The sequence below is a fragment of the Cryptomeria japonica genome, chromosome 11, assembly GCF_030272615.1.
Source record: "Cryptomeria japonica chromosome 11, Sugi_1.0, whole genome shotgun sequence".
Taxonomy (NCBI): domain Eukaryota; kingdom Viridiplantae; phylum Streptophyta; class Pinopsida; order Cupressales; family Cupressaceae; genus Cryptomeria; species Cryptomeria japonica.
The window spans coordinates 684699575-684717190 of NC_081415.1; the positions used below are offsets into that span (position 1 = coordinate 684699575).

The window sequence follows — 17616 nt, forward strand, 5'->3', positions numbered from 1 at the left end:
TCAAACATGATGTGAATCATATTCAACACATAAGGCATACATTAGGAAGGCACACCATATAGAAGTGCAATGTTGGCCTACTTGATTTTATTTTTTTTACTAAGTTTATAGATCACTTTCTTAGACCTTCAAATCTCTTTAAATGGAATGTATCTTATTGTTTTAGCTTTACCCTGCATGCTGGTAGGATCAAAGCTTTGATACCATCTGTAATGTCCCTTTTTGTAAATGCCCTAGTTTTTGCCCTAAAATCACAATTCCAAGTAACTTTCCTACTAGGGTTAGGAACATAATCTTAATCATAACATATCTCTAATTTATTGGGGAAATTCAACCATAGGGAAGCTACATAAAATAAGGTGACTTGATAGGGTGCCCTAGAGATCCTCTACCCTAGGCCCAAGAGCAGATATACTATCCCTCTTGGCCCCATGTGGTCCTTGCCATCCCTATGAGGTGGTGGACCTAGTGAGGTGTCCTATAGTCGTTCCCCTTCATCATGACATTCTTTTCCACTTCCTATGATTTGATTCCTTAGCATAGTGATCCACCATGATAGAGGGTTGGGGTGTATTTACAATAAGGTGTCCTGGAAATCCTTCCCTTCCAAGCTCAAGGGCAGCACTCCTTGTACCCCCTTGGCTTCATGAGACCTGTGGTCACCACCATGAAGTGGCGTATTTAGAAGAGGATCCGAACGCTGTTTCCCCTCCTTGTAAGCCCTTAAAACCTCTAACATGGCTGATTATAACATTTAGTCAAAACATACAAAGAGTCCTACATTATCTCTCACGCACACAGACACACATACACAGATATATATAGGCAATCATATATTAATATCATTTTCCTAGACTTTGTACACATTATTCAGCAGTGAGCAATCGTAAACAGATTCATTATGTTGTGTACATCACAAGGGAACCCATACCAAATCACAGATACAAGATCAAACTGCTGTATGCCTGAATTGGTTATCAATAAAAGATCTGATCTCTTCGATGGTTGATTTATTGAATATATGAATTCCTTTGATTTGATGATTTGAGGTATTGGTGAGTGACGATTAGGTGATTGTTGATTTGATAGAATGGTTTAGTGATTGATTGTTTGCTTGATTTGAATGATTGGAATGATGATTGATAAGTGACCCTTGAATGATTGGAATGATCTCTTTTATACTTAATTGGTGAAAGGGTCACCACCTTTCATAAGACTTGAGTCACCACCCTTCATTAGAATCGAGTCACCACCCTTCATTGCTACCTTTGAGAATAATAAATGATCCTCCAAATTAAATCTACTAGTTCTATTACATCTGCTATTGCATCTGTTACTAGGTGGGAGCGGTTGTGAGTGCATTACAGTATAAAGATGATCCTACTGAACAAAGAGAGTTGTGAGTCTGTTGGGGAAAATCACTGCTGTCTGCCAGGAAAATTAGCCGAAGTCAGAGACCAAAAACGATTCTAAATAAGCAAGACTAAATTAAGAAGTTGTCAAAAAAAACTGCAGTAGTGTTTTGGGTTTTTATGGATTCTCCCAAACTCATTCTGGGTTCTCCTGGGTTCATCTGGGATGAATTCACAGGTCAAAAAACTACCCCTAGCCAAATTACTGGTTGGATATTTGTAAAATCAAAATCAGAATTGAGCTGGAACTGGATCCAGAGCTCAAACTGGCTATGTAGTTGTAGTAGCTTGGAATCATATTATCAGTATTTGTTCAAGCCAATTATGTCTGCGTTTTCCAACCTAAAAGGTTTTCGCTAGAAAAAGAGGAGCTAATTTTGGAGTCTCATTCTTCATTAATTAGTCATTGTAAAGAAGAGGTCTGTTTCTTTTGCTTATGATTCTGAGGAAAATGAGGAGTATCAAAAGAATTCTTGGAATGGTGATTGAAGATCTTCTCAGTCATATTTGAGACAAGGATAACATTAAAGAAACTTGGAATTATATTTTTCTATATTTGTTATCACCAAGGATGTCTACATTGTCCAAACCGAATTAAGTGTGATATCAGAAAAATAAGGCTTGCTCTCTGCTAATTTTTGTTGTTTCTTGGGTTACCTTGACAAGTTAAAGGAACTGAAGATACAATTGAGTCCAGCTTAAATGATGTATGCTAAAGACAACAATGAGTAGAATTCTAGGCAAAGGTAATAAAGTTATTTCATTGTCAGTTTGTGACTACACTAAACCTCTACCTAGGAAGCGTATTTGGGAAGGTTCTTCATGATCATATAATAGACACTGTAGTGAATTTTGATTCTGACGAAGAGTATAGTTGAAAAGTTTGGTTCCAAACCCTACACTGTTGTGCATCGTATTCATATAGGAATGTATCTTTGTCAGTATTTTTTATTATTTTATTACCATTTCATTTTCATTAGGTTGGAGCTGGCTCCAATCGATAGCATTGCATCTGTTATACTTTTTGTCACATTGATGTATTTTTTTTGATGGAGGATTTTATATCATCCACAAAGAACTTTTAGCTATCCAATAGAGGAGCACAACCCTTTTGGCTGAGAGCCAAGGACTGAGGGGTATCCATTCCACCAAATTCACCCACGACATAATTCTTGTCTCATCCCTTTTGATGTGAGGGCCTTGTGCTCAGCAAGATCCCTGATGGGCTCATTAAGAACCATTCAACTTGACCACTAGATCAAGAACCCATTGACCATTGTTGTATTTTTATTATTAGGGTACATGACAATAAATAACTTATCTTTTGTTTGTACTTCAATCTTTTCTTTAAAGTATGTTAGTTTTTTACTTTATGAGTTCTAGTTATGATTCATTTTTTACTGTTATATATGCAGGTAAATGCTGCTGCTGAGGTGATATATGACCTTGTGGATCCTAATGCAAATCTAATATTTGGAGCTGTTATAGACGAATCACTCAGTGGACAAGTAAGTGACTGTGGAAATCCTATTAGGTTTTGTACCTAATCTATCCTATTGTGTTTTCAGTTAACCTCTTTTATTAAAACATATGATGTATTAAAAATTTAAAAGTGAAACACAGTTGTAACCACAACCATTCAAATTCATTTTCAAATCCACACCTGAAGAAGATAGAACATGTGGCAATTTCAGAAACCCATATTGAACTTAAGCTATAGATTCTATTCTATATCAATGTGTAACCAAGAACACTCAGTGAAATTTTTAGAAAGGCAATCCATGCTTTAAATGAGTGACAATCCATGATTAAGTTGTCATTCTGTTACAATAATGTCATTTTCCTGGTAATTTGAAGAAAAATTCTGTTATTTTGGTTTGAAATCTGTCTTGCCTAACTCATCTGAACCCAGTCTATGCTCATTTTACAGTGTATCTTAGGGCTGAGGTGGCAGGATCATTCTCATTGCTTTTGCTTCATTTACTTTTTTCTCAGAATGTGACTTATAATCTACAATACCAGATTCAGCAGATATGCCCACCGTATCCGCTTGGTTCGATATGGTACTGGTCCGCCTGCTGGGTATGATGTCGGTTTGTTTGGAGCACAGCCTTCATCCAATGCCTGGCAAGTTTCAAAGAAACAATCCGGGAATGATCCTTTTTTCAGAAATTCTCGTTTTCAGAATTGACCCCGCTCGCATAAATTCCCGTTCCTTCACTGGCTATTGTTTTCTCTTTCTATAATTTTTTTTTTTTTTTTTATATTAAGTTTTGACATTTATAAAATTTAGTTTTCATATTTTAAAATATTTAATTTTGATTTTAAATTATTATTATATATAACTTTATATGTTATGGTATTTTTTCATTTTAAAACTAAAATATATTAAATATTTATTATACATTTAAATATTTTGAAAATAAAACATTGTATATTTAATATTTGTTTTTATATATATATATATATATCTTCCCTATTAAGATATAGCCCTCATGAATCTAACTAATGGTAAATCGGTTATTATCTGGAGAGTGATATATTAACAGAGCATACAGTTTGGAAATTAAACATAAACAAACTAATTGTTATGAACGGTTGCCTCCGTAGGGACATGTCCATACATGGCAACTGCCACGTATGGCAATGTTCCTACGTAGGCAACCTTTCCTCTTGTATTTAAACCGGATTCAATGATGGAGACGATCAATAACTCACGGCAATCAGTCTTCCAGAATCACTGTCATTTTTCTTCGATCCATATTTCACAACATGGTATCAGAGCCAGGTTATTAAGAGAATAAATTAGACAGCCATATTACTCATAAGCATTTATCGGAAGTAAATAACAAATCAACGCAGAGGCTATATACGCAGAGGATATATCCAACTAAGAAAATATTCAAAATGTCAAGTAATATGAGAGTGGAAGATAGACTCGAAGGAGCCTCCAACTTCGTTTCCTGGAAGATACGAATCATTGCCATTCTTGAAGAACTAGAATTAGAGTCTTACATAGAAGAAAATCTAGACATGCCAAATGATGAACCAGAGAAATCTACCTGGAAAAGGCGTAATAATAAAGCAAAGAAAATAATTATTGACTCAGTCAAAGATCATATTCTTCCATCTATAGCTAGACTGCCTAAAGCATATGAAGTATTTAAAACCATTAAAAATACATATGAAGTTAACAATGCGAGCAAAATGTTAACCTTAAAACAACAACTTTTAAACATAAAGATGAATAAAGATGATACAATATCTACATACTTTTCAAGGATATCTGAAGTAAAAGACCAATTACAAACTATTGGAAATGAGGTAGATGATCAAGAAATCTCTCTCATAGCCCTAAGAGGATTACCAATTTGATGGGAATCTTACATTCAATGTATTAGCAGAACACCCCCCTTACCCAAATTTGAACAACTTAAGAATGAGTGCATTCAAGAGGAATCTCGACTAATCTCAAGAGGATTAGGGACAAATAAAGAAGGAGAAATCCAAGCACTTAATACAAATACCTTCAACAAAAAGAAAAAGTTCTCCAAACGGAAGAGAGGAAATAAAAACCATCAGAAAAGAGATATGTCTAAAATTCAGTGTTACAAATGCGACAAATATGGGCACACTCACAAGAATTGTCCAGAAAGGAAGAAAACACAAGCTACTCTAGCCGAAGTCAAAGGAGAAAACTCACTTTTCTTCTTAGCCCTATCAAGCGAAATAAATACAAATAAAAACACTTGGATCATAGACAGTGGAGCATCAAGGCATATAACTGGATTCGGAAATCAGTTTGAAACACTTAACGGGCACTCAAGTGAAGAGGTTACTATTGGAGATAACTCCACATATCCTGTGAAAGGAATTGGGACCTGTACCATCAAACTAAGAAATGGAGTATCTCTACAATTAAAGGATGTTCTGTTTGTACTTGGAATAAAAAGAAATCTAGTCTCAATCTCAGGCCTAGCTGATCAAGGATATCGGGTTACCTTCAATGAAGATAAAGTTCTACTCTGGCCTAAAAATACAAATATCAAAAATGCCATAAATGTAGGTTCAAGAGATGGTAGCCTATACAAACTATGCAGTGATCAAAAGGAAGCACTAAATCTTGAAGTTTCAAATAATAATGAATTATGGCACAAAAGATTAGGACACCTAAGATATAGTGCTCTATCCAACATAAAGAAGATTACTTCAAGACTGCCCCAACTAAAATCTGAACACACAGGCATTTGCAAAGGATGTGCCTTGGGAAAGAATGTGAAAGTTTCTTTTCCCTCAAGCGAGCACAAATCAAAAGTTATTTTAGAACTAATTCACTTAGACCTATGCGGTCCCATGTCAACACCATCCCTAATTGGATCCTTATACTACATAATCTTTGTTGACGACTACTCTCGAAAAAACATGGATATATTTTCTAAAGTGCAAAGACTCAAATGAAGTACTATCTAAGTTCAAAGAATTCAAGGCACTAGTAGAAAACCAGTCAGGGAAGAAAATTAAGGTGTTAAGATCCGACAATGGGGGAGAATATACATCTAACAACTTCAAAGACTTCTGTAATTCTGTTGGGATCAAGAGGGAGTATACTGTACCATATAATCCACAATAGAATGGAGTAGCAGAAAGAAAGAACAAAACCATAATTGAAGCAGCAAAAGCCATGATGCATGACCAAAACTTACACACTTCATTCTGGGCAGAAGCTTCAAATACAACAGTCTACATTCAAAACAAGATGTCCGCACTCAGTTCTAGAAAACATAACTCCTGAAGAAGCTTTTACAGGGAACAAACCAGACTTAATTCATTTAAGGATATTTGGCTGTCCCGTATATATACATGTTCCTAAAGAAAAGAGGACAAAACTAAAACCATCCGGAAAAAGAGGTATCTTCATTGGCTATAGTGAAAATACTAAAGGATATCGCATTTACATTCCAGGAAAAAAATCTGTTGAGATAAGTAGAGATGTAAAGTTTGAAGAAAACACTACACTCAAAGAACCTGAGGATGATAACATTACTAAAGAAGAAGAAGATCACATAACTGAGATTGAGAGGGAGAATATCATAGAAAATTCCAAACCTTCAGACACTGAGAGGGAGGACATCATAAGAGCTTTTGAACCTCTTGTTGATGAAAATATTGAAACACTCAATAACAAGAAAAGACCTCTATGGGCAAGGAAAATGATTGAAGAGAATAATGTAGAACCAAATGAAATTTCCAAAGAAAATAAGAGAACAAGAACTCTAAAATGTTATGCTGCACTTCTAACTGAACTCACAAATTCTGAACCAACAAATGTCAGAGAAGCCTTATCAAAACAGGCTTGGAAAGATGCTATGGTTGAAGAATATCAATCTATACCAAAGAATGATGTTTGGGATATAGTGCCTAGACCAAAAGACAAATCAGTTGTCTCATCCAAGTGGTTATTCAAGATCAAATATGCATCTGATGGTAGTATTGAAAAACATAAAGCTCACTTTGTGGCCAGGGGATTCTCTCAGAAAGCAGGAATTGATTATGAAGAGACATTTGCCCCAGTTGCCCGGTATACGTCAGTAAGAACAATCATTGCAATTGCAGCATCCAAAGGATGGAAAATTCACCAAATGGACGTAAAGACTGCCTTCCTAAATGGTTCAATTGAAGAAGTAGTATATATAGAACAACCAGAAGGATTCACCATACGTGATAAAAATTGCTATGTTTGTAAACTAAAGAAAGCTCTCTATGGGTTAAAACAAGCACCTAGGGCCTGGTATGCAAGGATAGACAACTATCTCTTCAAACTAGGGTACTCCAAGAACCTAGCAGATCCCAACATCTACTTCAAGGCTTCAAATGGCAATATGATTATATTGGTCCTTTACGTGGATGATCTTTTGATAACAGGAGAGGATAATCTCATTGAGAAATGTAAGCAAGATCTGGCAGCAGAATTCGATATGAAGGATCTAGGGCTTCTACATTATTTTCTGGGATTAGAAGTATGGCAGAAGAAAAACTACATCTTCCTAAATCAAGGAAAGTACACCACAGATATTCTAACTAGATTTGGGATGATGGAGTGTAAGCCATTAGCTACACCAATGGAAACTAATTTGCACAAGCTGAAAATTGAGGCAGAAGATTCAAAACCTACAGATCCCACACTCTACAGACAAATCGTCGGTTCACTCATGTATTTGGTAAATACTCGTCCTGATATCTGCTATGCTACAAATGTATTAAGTCACTTCATGTGTGAACCTAAGAAGATACATCTAATGGCTGCTAAACACATTCTAAGATATTTACGAGGCACAATCGGACTTGGCTTAAAGTATGAAAATGTTGAGATTCAACTTGAAGGATATTCTGATTCTGATTGGGCCGGAAGTACCACTGATCGTAAAAGTACTATAGGGTGTTGCTTCAGTCTTGGTTCTGCTATGATATCTTGGTTCAGCAGAAAACAGTCAGTAGTTGCACAAAGCTCCACCGAAGCAGAATATATGGCAGCCTCCATGGGAGCTCGTGAAGCGGTATGGCTAAGAAAGTTATTATTTGGATTATTTGGAAAAACTCTGAATTCAACAATAATTCACTGTGATAATCAGAGCTGTATCAAGCTCTCAGTAAATCTAGTTTTTCACAATTGATCCAAACATATTGAGATCCCTTATCACTACATAAGAGATATGGTAGATCAAAATGTCATAAAACTAGTGTACATCATTACTGAAGAACAAAATGCTGATATCTTCACCAAGCCACTTGCAAGATTGAAGATAGAATACTTCAGAAGTAAACTTGGTATGACTAGATTATAATTGAGATTATTAGGATGAAATTCCTACCATGTGTAATTTGTTCATGAATAAATAAATAAAATGTATATTGCAATATTCTAATTGTGTTCAAGAAGATGACGATCTTCTTATGTTTAAGGTTACTATTTCAAGGTGACGATCTTGACAATAGTTGACCAAGTGTCAAGATTGACTACATTAAGTTGTTGTCCCGGACTGTGCCGGATATCTTGATCCTAAAGTATGTGATCATCTCATGATTGACTTCTTAAGTGATTGTCCCCGACTGAGCGGGATATCATGATATTGAGTTTATTGTCATGACAAGACTATATTAAATGTTGTCCCGAATTGTGTCGGAAGTCAGGACAGAATATGCTCCCAAGAAAATTACTTAGATACACTCCTGCTAAGAGGGAGTGTTAAGATATAGCCCTCATGAATCTAACTAATGGTAAATCGGTTATTATCTGGAGAGTGATATATTAACAGAGCATACAGTTTGGAAATTAAACATAAACAAACTAATTGTTATAAACGGTTGCCTCCGTAGGGACATGTCCCTACGTAGGCAACCTTTCCTCTTGTATTTAAACCGGATTCAATGATGGAGACGATCAATAACTCACGGCAATCAGTCTTCCAGAATCGCTGTCATTTTTCTTTGATCCATATTTCACAACATTCCCCATACCCAGGGAAAAACAATCCGTAGACGTACCATACCTGAATTGGAAACTTAGCTCATGATTAGTCATTTTGGAAACCCTTTGTACTTATAAATAATGCAGTGGCACTAAATTTGGAGTACAGGTTGACAATAGTTCCAACTTATATGTTTGTCAGGGATTAATATATGAAGGTCTGTGTGTTCAAGTGGTCACAAGCACATCCACTGTAAAGGATTAAAAGAGAAAAGAGGTCACTGAAAATGTTAATTCATTTTAGGAGCGTTGATATTTTACATGAGAAGACCAAGGGTTCATTGCTAGAAGATTATGCATAATTCTAATGATGATTCCTATGTGAGTGAAACATCTTTATGTGTTAAGTGGATGCATGAATAGCTGAAGATTCTGATTAGAAGCTAGAAGTTAGAAGTTAGAACACCATGTTTGATCACAAAAATTTCTTCACAAATGCTTTGGAGATGTTTTGCGATCATGCTGGCAACATGAAAATGATGGCTTTAACAGCATGGTTCTAAATGAGATAACACTTTTGGTGCACAATGATGTGAATAATATATAATTTTAGATAAATATACAGTGATTTTATAATGGAAGTATCTCATGACCTAATAAACTTGGCACACATGCTTTGAGGTCAACTCATCTTGGCTTCCTCAAATCTGAACTTCTCTTTCCGAAGCCACAGGAAGTGTACAATTTGCTTAAAAATGTTTGATATCTTGATCTTTTGTACAATAGGCTCTCAAGTCTCAATCCAAAGTCATGATCAATCCTTGAATGATGTTTTGGACATAGAAAAGGATATACCGAAGATGAAGAGCAGAAGACTTCCTTTGCTACTATTAATTATAACAAAAGATCACAGTCGAAGAGGAAAAAATAAAGAATAAAAACCTAAGAGAATTGATATTTCCTAATTTTGGTAGGAGATTGGTATCTGTTTGCCTTGTTTTACAAATATTACAAACAGCTCTGCCTGGAAAGAGATTTGGACGTATTAGCAACCCCTACTAACAGACACAAAACGCTCCAACAATTGTACCTTTTTATATTTTTTCAATTTTCTGCTAACAACATACATTCAAAGGGAAGTCTACCAACCTAATACAACTTACTGGGTATTCCTACCTTACCAACTATATTCTGACAGTTATGTACTGCTCTTGAGGGTTTCCATCTCCAAGATTATGGGTTCACGCCTGAAGGGTTTTGTCTCCAATGTGCCCTGCCGCTGGAGCAATGCCACTAACACACTGAAACGAGAGTTGAATGTTTGTCAATTTTCCCAAAGCATGCCTTCTCTTCTAGCTTATGCTTTGTCTAATAGACCTAGGTCCCAATGATCCTCAATCATGGGAAGTAAGTTCACAAACGGTGGCAACTAACCAACAAATAATTTTTTAAACATATGCAGTTAACTGAACAACACTCCCTCAAAACTGTTGATCAGCAATCATAAACAAACACTGCCAAATCAATGGCAGTTAACTGTTCAGGCCACAATTGGTGGTGTTGACTGATAGGCACTAAAGACTTGGCCACTGCTTAATTGGAAGACACAAACACTCAGCCCCTGCATGCATGACACAACTGAGCTGCCTTATTTCTAAAATGCAACATACATTTTTAACTGAAAAATGAACTATCAGCTTATCTAATTGCTAATCCTACATTAACAGTCCATTCAGTAAATAGCTGTGGTTCGAAAAGGGGACATAATAAATCCTCCCTCCAGAATTTTCTTGCCCTTAAGAAAACAAAGCTGGGTCATTTAGGATCTCATCTAATTCTCAAGTGACATCCTACAACATTCTAAACTAGATAGCTGCGAAATGAAAAAGGGGACATGACAGGCCTTATGACATACTGAATGCAGGAACTAGGTAATATTGGATGCTATAGTAGAAGATTATTATGCTACATGTATGATTGAGAAGGAAATAAGACAAAGAAGTGGGTTTAACTCAGGTGAACTTAAATGAAGTAGTTACCTCCTGCTGGTGAGCATATATAATGCCTCTTCATCTGTGTCATACTTTAATCCATTTGCTAGAAATGTTTGCCATGTGTCTGTGCTAGTAGACCTTTGAAGAGTGGATGATACTGTACCACCACTGTATGAGCTTCTTGCTGATCTGGTGGCAAAAGAGAAAGGCCTTTCCCTTTCCTCTGAGGGGGTGGAAATGGAATTTGTCATCCTCATTATCTTGATTGAAGTCTGCATTTTTTGACACCCTTTCTTCCAACTTTGTTTGTGCTGCCCATGTCGTTGTATTCTATTCATTATGATTGGTTTTAAGGAGCTCCTCAAACATATTTATGTTTTCATCATATACTTTAAGAGGAGGTGTGGATGGATTTGTTCAATGTCTTTGTGAATTGCAATAGAAACACGTGGAGCTCATGGATGCATGCAGCAGATGCTTCCTTTGCTTTAGTCATCTTTGGGTGGTGGGGTAAATTGGAGTTTCTTGCTAGTTCTTGGTGGCCACTGCATGGAATGCCAACTGCACTGTGGGTATTAGGCGTACAAGTTGTTGAGTACTTCTACACATTGTGAAGACCAGGGTGAGGGTTGACATTGTGTTAGAACCTTTCTAGATGAAAAAATTTGTCTTGATCAGTTATGTTAATGGGATGTGATGCTGGAGTAGCTGTGGGCTTTGGAGGGTCATTTCTGATTTCCTTGTTGAACTGAGATGACTTTTTCAACATCTTGTGCAGTTTATTGAGTAACAACAGCCTTTCAACTGGCTCTTTTTGGGATTCATTTCCTGTAGATCTGGACCTCATGTGTAAGTGTCCCATTCACCTCCTCCTACGAGTTTGAGTCAAACATGATCAGAACCTAGCCATTTTTGAAGGCTTTACAACTTTCTCAGTTGAATATCATGTACCTATTATTCCAAAAGATAGATTGGAGTAATATATGCATGGGAGCTAAGGTAACGATACAAGATGCACAGTAAACTTAACAGATTACTTTAAACGTTTAGCAGATTACTGAAATCATCTAGCATGATGAATTTCAACTGAAAGTTTGAGATCTATGTGAGGAAGTTTTCCAATTCTTTAAATGGCTGTAGAAACATTTACAGGACAATGCCTTGTAAAGTATGTTTGTGCTCTTTCAGATCTGAAAGATAACCCACCACCATCTAGATTCAGAGGAAGATATCGACACATTTTGCAGAAGAACTGCAAATGTGAAGGTGTACTGGTGCCTTATAATGAAGGTCTTTTATTAAACATTGGGAATTGAATTTCAAACATGGATAAGGAAACTCAAATTGGATTTTGTAGAATGACATATCCATTTCGGAGAGGACAAATTCCTTGTTGTCTTTCAACACATGGAAAGTTCAGCCAATGCATGGGAAGCATGTTTTCTGAAATCATTTATTTATTGGAAACTTTTGTAGTTTCGGCCTTCTTACAACTTACGGTACATTGTCATTAGAAGTTTACACTGAAGTTATTACTATCAGAATGTTAAGAAGGGTTTGGAGGAAGAATGCTGAATGGTGTTTTGAAGGTTGAAATTCCTATCTTTTTGACTACTAGGCTTGATGTAGGCAAACGCAAATCTTTAGCCATGCTTTATTAGTTTGTTTAGTCCAACTTAACTTGGTTGACCTGGAACTTCTTTAAAGCCAAAGGAATTAATTGGAACTCTGGTTAGCTTTACTGTTTCTACTGATCATCTTTAAAGCATCCCGTCTTAATCATAATATGTTTGCAGTTCAACTTCTCTTGTTAAACAATGCCATATTGCGTTTTCTATAGTGCATTTATGGAATGTATACTTAACGATAGAAGATCATAGTGATTCTTAATTTATGCGCAATTAACAAATAATCTTTCATTGTCTGTTTTTTGAATGATATTATTCTTGGAAAAAGATGAATGCTTTATTTTTTGGGGATTTTGCACATCCTAAAATGAATGGTCAAGCATGAAAAGCTATCTGCAGGCTTGAAAAATTTGCCATTTTGATGAGGCAACAAAATCATTATGGCCACATTCTGGTCATTTTCTATTTTAGAAACTTACAGAGGTGATTGATGTTGTCATATTTCATTTTTCAGGTAAGTATAACATTAATTGCAACGGGATTCAAAGGCCAGGATGAAGTAGAAGGAAAAGCTGCACAGGTAGTGCTTAGATTTGCAAATTGTATATTCCTATTGTGCTATTATGAATCATGTTTCTATTTGCTTACCGACTTCATGATGTAATGGCCATTGCAGGGTACACGACAGTTTTCATATGGAGATGCTAACCAAGGGTCTTCTCGTCGTTCCTCAGTAGCAACTGATGGTGCAACTGTTGAAATACCTGAATTCCTGAAGAGAAAAGGCCGTACACGGTATCCAAGAGCTTTATAACCTGGACATTGTTCCCTCTTAGCTTCTGTACTTCTTTTTATTCCTGCTTTGTTGTAATTGGACTTACAGTGAGATTTAAATTTTGTTCTATTTTCTATTTATTCTGTTTGAAAAGGCTGCTGCTAATATGTTCTATTACACATGGAATCTTGTGTAGAATAATTTCCCCCTGTTCCTTCGGCTTCTGTAGCTTGTTAAAAAAGTGGTAATAAATAAATCATACCCCACATTGTAATTGTTACTCCATGCATAAGTTATTCATATACTAGGTTTGATCAATCAGTGAGATTGGACATTAAACAACCACTTAAATAATATGTGAAGACTTCTTAGATACACCATGATGATGGCACCTTAGCCTGTTGTACTATAATTCAAGAACAATACCGTATACTACCTGGTCAATTCAGAACTTGTCTAATTCAAAAATAGGAATCAAATTACTTAAATGTATTCCCCAAGCTCTTGGATTTGATACTCCCCTCTTTCCTCTGCAAGAAACCTTATCTTAGATCATATTAGATAAATACGCTTGGCAGACAATCATTCTGCAACTCTTGCTCCATTGTGCTTGGGTCTCTTCCTGTTCAAGAGAATGACCTGCTACTATCTTGTCTTTTGTTAATCCTTGTAAGCCAAGTCTGGTTTTAAGCTGGTTATTTGAGTAGGGATGTAAATGTATGCAGTTTGTGGTGCATGTATTTGTGGGCAGTGCAGTTCAAAATCAAAGAAAGATACAGATGAATCTTTATTGCAATAATATCATGACATAGATGAAGCACCTTGAATTGTGTTTGGTTACTTGCTGATATAGTGTGAGAGCTTTGCTGGAGCACAATAGGAGATTCATAATGTGGAGTAGATGGAAATTAGTATTTGCTTTTCTTGGTCCACACTTTCAGGCATAAACAGTTGCGCTCTGTTGTTCCCATGTCCCCTTAAATTCACACTAATATGCAAATGTTGATCATATTGTGCTTTTCTTACCTGTTCTTATAGGGGAGATTTATGAGGTGGAATAAAAGAAATGTGAATACAACAAACTTCATATTTGTTTTTATCCAATATTCCACTTCATGACAACTTTCTGTTTACATTTTATGCTATTTTAATGTTTAACAAGAATTCAAAATGTTAACCCACAGCTGGAGGGCAATTGGTTTTTGGGTTTTGCTTTTGCAAGAAAGACTCAAGTTCGTTTCTCCATCTTCAGCCCTTGGTTATACCAAATAGGACCATCCATAAACTTTTACATATGGATACACTATCTGTACGTCCAGTAATTTTCTTATAGAATGTTTGGGAGTTTCTTGATATATGTTGCTACCTACCGTTAGAAAATTCTTTTTGTTTGCAGTTTGTATATTCTTCAAGAACACATTATAAAATTAATAATGCATAAAAGACTCTAAGCAATGCTAGTAAATCTGAAGGTTACTTGAAAACAATGTCATTGGAAGATTGAGTGATGTTTCATGCTTGCAGATAGTTTTAAAAAAAAAACAAATTATTTGTTTTTCTTTCTTTCTTAAGTTTGTGTTGCTTATGGTTCTATTTTGGATAAATAATAGATTCAAATTAGGTAATATATAATTGTATTCTGTTTTTTCACCGTTGGAAATAAATCAGTTTAAAATCTACCCAGATCAGGCATTCAATATTTCAAGAGAACTGAAGTTCGAAAACTTTCTATGAGCTTTGTTACGGTTTGATGTACACCATGATTTTCTAACCTTTCAATTTCTGAAAAATAAATTCTTGAATTGAGACCTTGATTGGGTTTCCCTTTGTTGAGGATGCCTAAAGATAATGGTGATACGTTGCCCCCACAGACATTTTTTTGAGACATTCATCAGAGGAATGTTTTTCTTCAGATGGACAATTTTTTGGAGTCAATCATTGTAGTGGAGAAGTAGAGTATCAAGTATGAGCAAAGGTTCCACAATCTAGAAGCAATTTATGAATGCCCAATCTTGGATCTTGATTGCGAGAAATTGGGTGGGGTGTGCTTGGTGTGGGGAGGAGGGCATGCAGCATGGTGGGGTGGGGGTGGTAGGGGAGAGGATGGGAGGGGAGTAACTTTGTGATATTATCATCAAGATACCTGATTTAAATATTTTTGGTTGGTTTTGTTTGTATAATTAGGTCAACAATAATTGGGAAACCCTAGGGGACAAGGATTTATGTGCAAGGGGGTTAGTTCAACGTTTTCTAATAAGTACGATTAAGAGCATGTTTGTTGAAGATGTTCTTTAGGATAATCAAATTTTGGAATCCAGGTTTCAATTTGATAAGGAGATGAGTTAATGGCCCTAGAGTAGATTGGATTATATGTCTCACCACAAGAATTTCAAACATAGCGTTCAAGTAGATTGGCCATATGGAAGGAGAAAAGAAGTCAAAGCTGTAATTATAGACAATGATTTTAAAGAAGAGTTAACTGAAATTTCAAATGAATTGTGAAAGAGGTAAAGAAGGGAATAAAGGGTAGAGGAAGAATTGATTGAAGATACACAACTACTAGGGTCATTATAAACAATTACCAGGGTTAAAATAAAATAAAACTAGAGAGAAGCGACTATCTTGATCTTGGGGATCGACATATTATTTTTCACATGGCAAGAGATCTTTAGAAGTGAATTAGGAGGGTCATAATAATACACATGATTGATATTGAGCTTGTAGTTTCAACTAGATAGTTTGCCTGGGAGAGTCAAATTTTTTTTTAGAAGAGTTGATATTGGGCTTGTAGTCTCAACTAGAGAGTTTGCATGGGAGAGTCAAAACATTGACTTCATTGAAATGAAAATCTCATAGAATATCAGGGGGCTTAATGTTACCATATAAATAATAAATTGTAACATGCATCTTACTTCCACATAAAGGCCAATTGTGGTAATGCTTTAAGAGACCAAGGGCCAATTGTGGTAACGCTTAAAGAGACCAAACGTAGTTTGGAGCCTTTGATCCATCTAGCTTTGTAGAATTAATATCAAGATTGTTGGCACAAAGGTTGACAATTAACAAAGTTGTAGTTTTCTAAGACCTAATTTCATTTATACCATTTTAGAACTATGCGGTGGAATGACAATAATGGCTTAGCTTTATGGGCACTAGCTTCTTTAATCCTAGGAATGTTAGTAAAGTGAAGGCTAACATCTCGTGTTGTTTAAAGAGCCTCAACAAATTTGTTGATACCGAGAATGTTCAGCTCAACAAATCTGCCTATTGACATATGCACAGTTTAATGGAATCATACTAGTCTAGTTGTGAAGGGCCTTTAGAATTAGGAAACTAGTTCATATGTTAAGGATATTTGAGATTAGGTGTGTTTGGTCACACCAAATTTATTGTAGGAAATTAGATTTAAATTTTAATTTAATTTAATTTAATTTAATTTATTTTACTGTCAATTGTATTATGAACAATGAATGGAAAGGATTGCTCCATTTTAAGGACGCAGATGTGTAGTCAAATTTAATAAATTTTGAAAAATTATATACTAGAACAATAGTAAATTTAATTCATTTTGTAATAAATAGTAAATGAGAATAATAAGAACAACCAAGGAAATGATTGAAGAATTGTTCAAAATTATTACATTGCTATTCTTGACATGTTTATGATTATAATTGTAGGAAAGTTTTATTTAGACTACTAGTTAAATAACACAATTCAATCTAAAATGTTTTTGACCTTATCGATCAAGTAACTTAGAATAAACATCAATGATATAATATTCAATAATTTAATACATTGTTGTTGTAACTTAGAATAAACATCAATGATATAATATTCAATAATTTAATACATTGTTGTTATCATAAATACTATACAAATGATTACAAATTAATCCACACAAATGAAATAAATATCTAAAACATATAGTGACAGTATAGATAAATATATAGCATTAATACAACAAAGTACAAAATAATTGTTGAAACCAATGGGATTTATAAGGTGCTTTATTGGTTTAGAAATTGTAATAGGCTACATGTTAATAACAATATGAAAGAATTCCATTTTTGGGAGCTTTCTTGCTATGAGGCCATTGGCAACTCCATTGGTTGTTTCTTGAAGGTAGATGAGGCTACGTCTACTCTGGAGTGCTTTACCTTTGCTCACATTTTAATTGACATTGACACCTTTTTGCCTCTCATGAGAGATGTGGTTCTTATGGTTGGGGATATGCCATGGTTGCAGCTATTGGATTATGAGGGCCTCCCCTTTCGTTGCTAGAAATGCTTCTCAACATGGCACTTTGCTTCGGTTTGTTCTATACCTTGTCATAGGGGTGTTG

The 17616-nt window shown here is 35.4% G+C and overlaps 1 protein-coding gene across 1 annotated transcript in view; it reads left to right on the top strand.

Moving 5' to 3' along the window:
• Positions 1-13595, top strand: part of LOC131038102 (cell division protein FtsZ homolog 2-2, chloroplastic) — a 121903-nt gene extending 108308 nt beyond the window's left edge. Inside the window, exons 6-8 of the mRNA XM_057970410.2 lie at positions 2828-2920; positions 13014-13079; positions 13176-13595. Of these exons, the coding sequence (XP_057826393.1) occupies positions 2828-2920; positions 13014-13079; positions 13176-13313 (297 nt within the window). The 3' untranslated portion in view covers positions 13314-13595. The remainder of the gene's footprint in view (positions 1-2827; positions 2921-13013; positions 13080-13175) is intronic.
• Positions 13596-17616: the final 4021 nt, after the last annotated feature.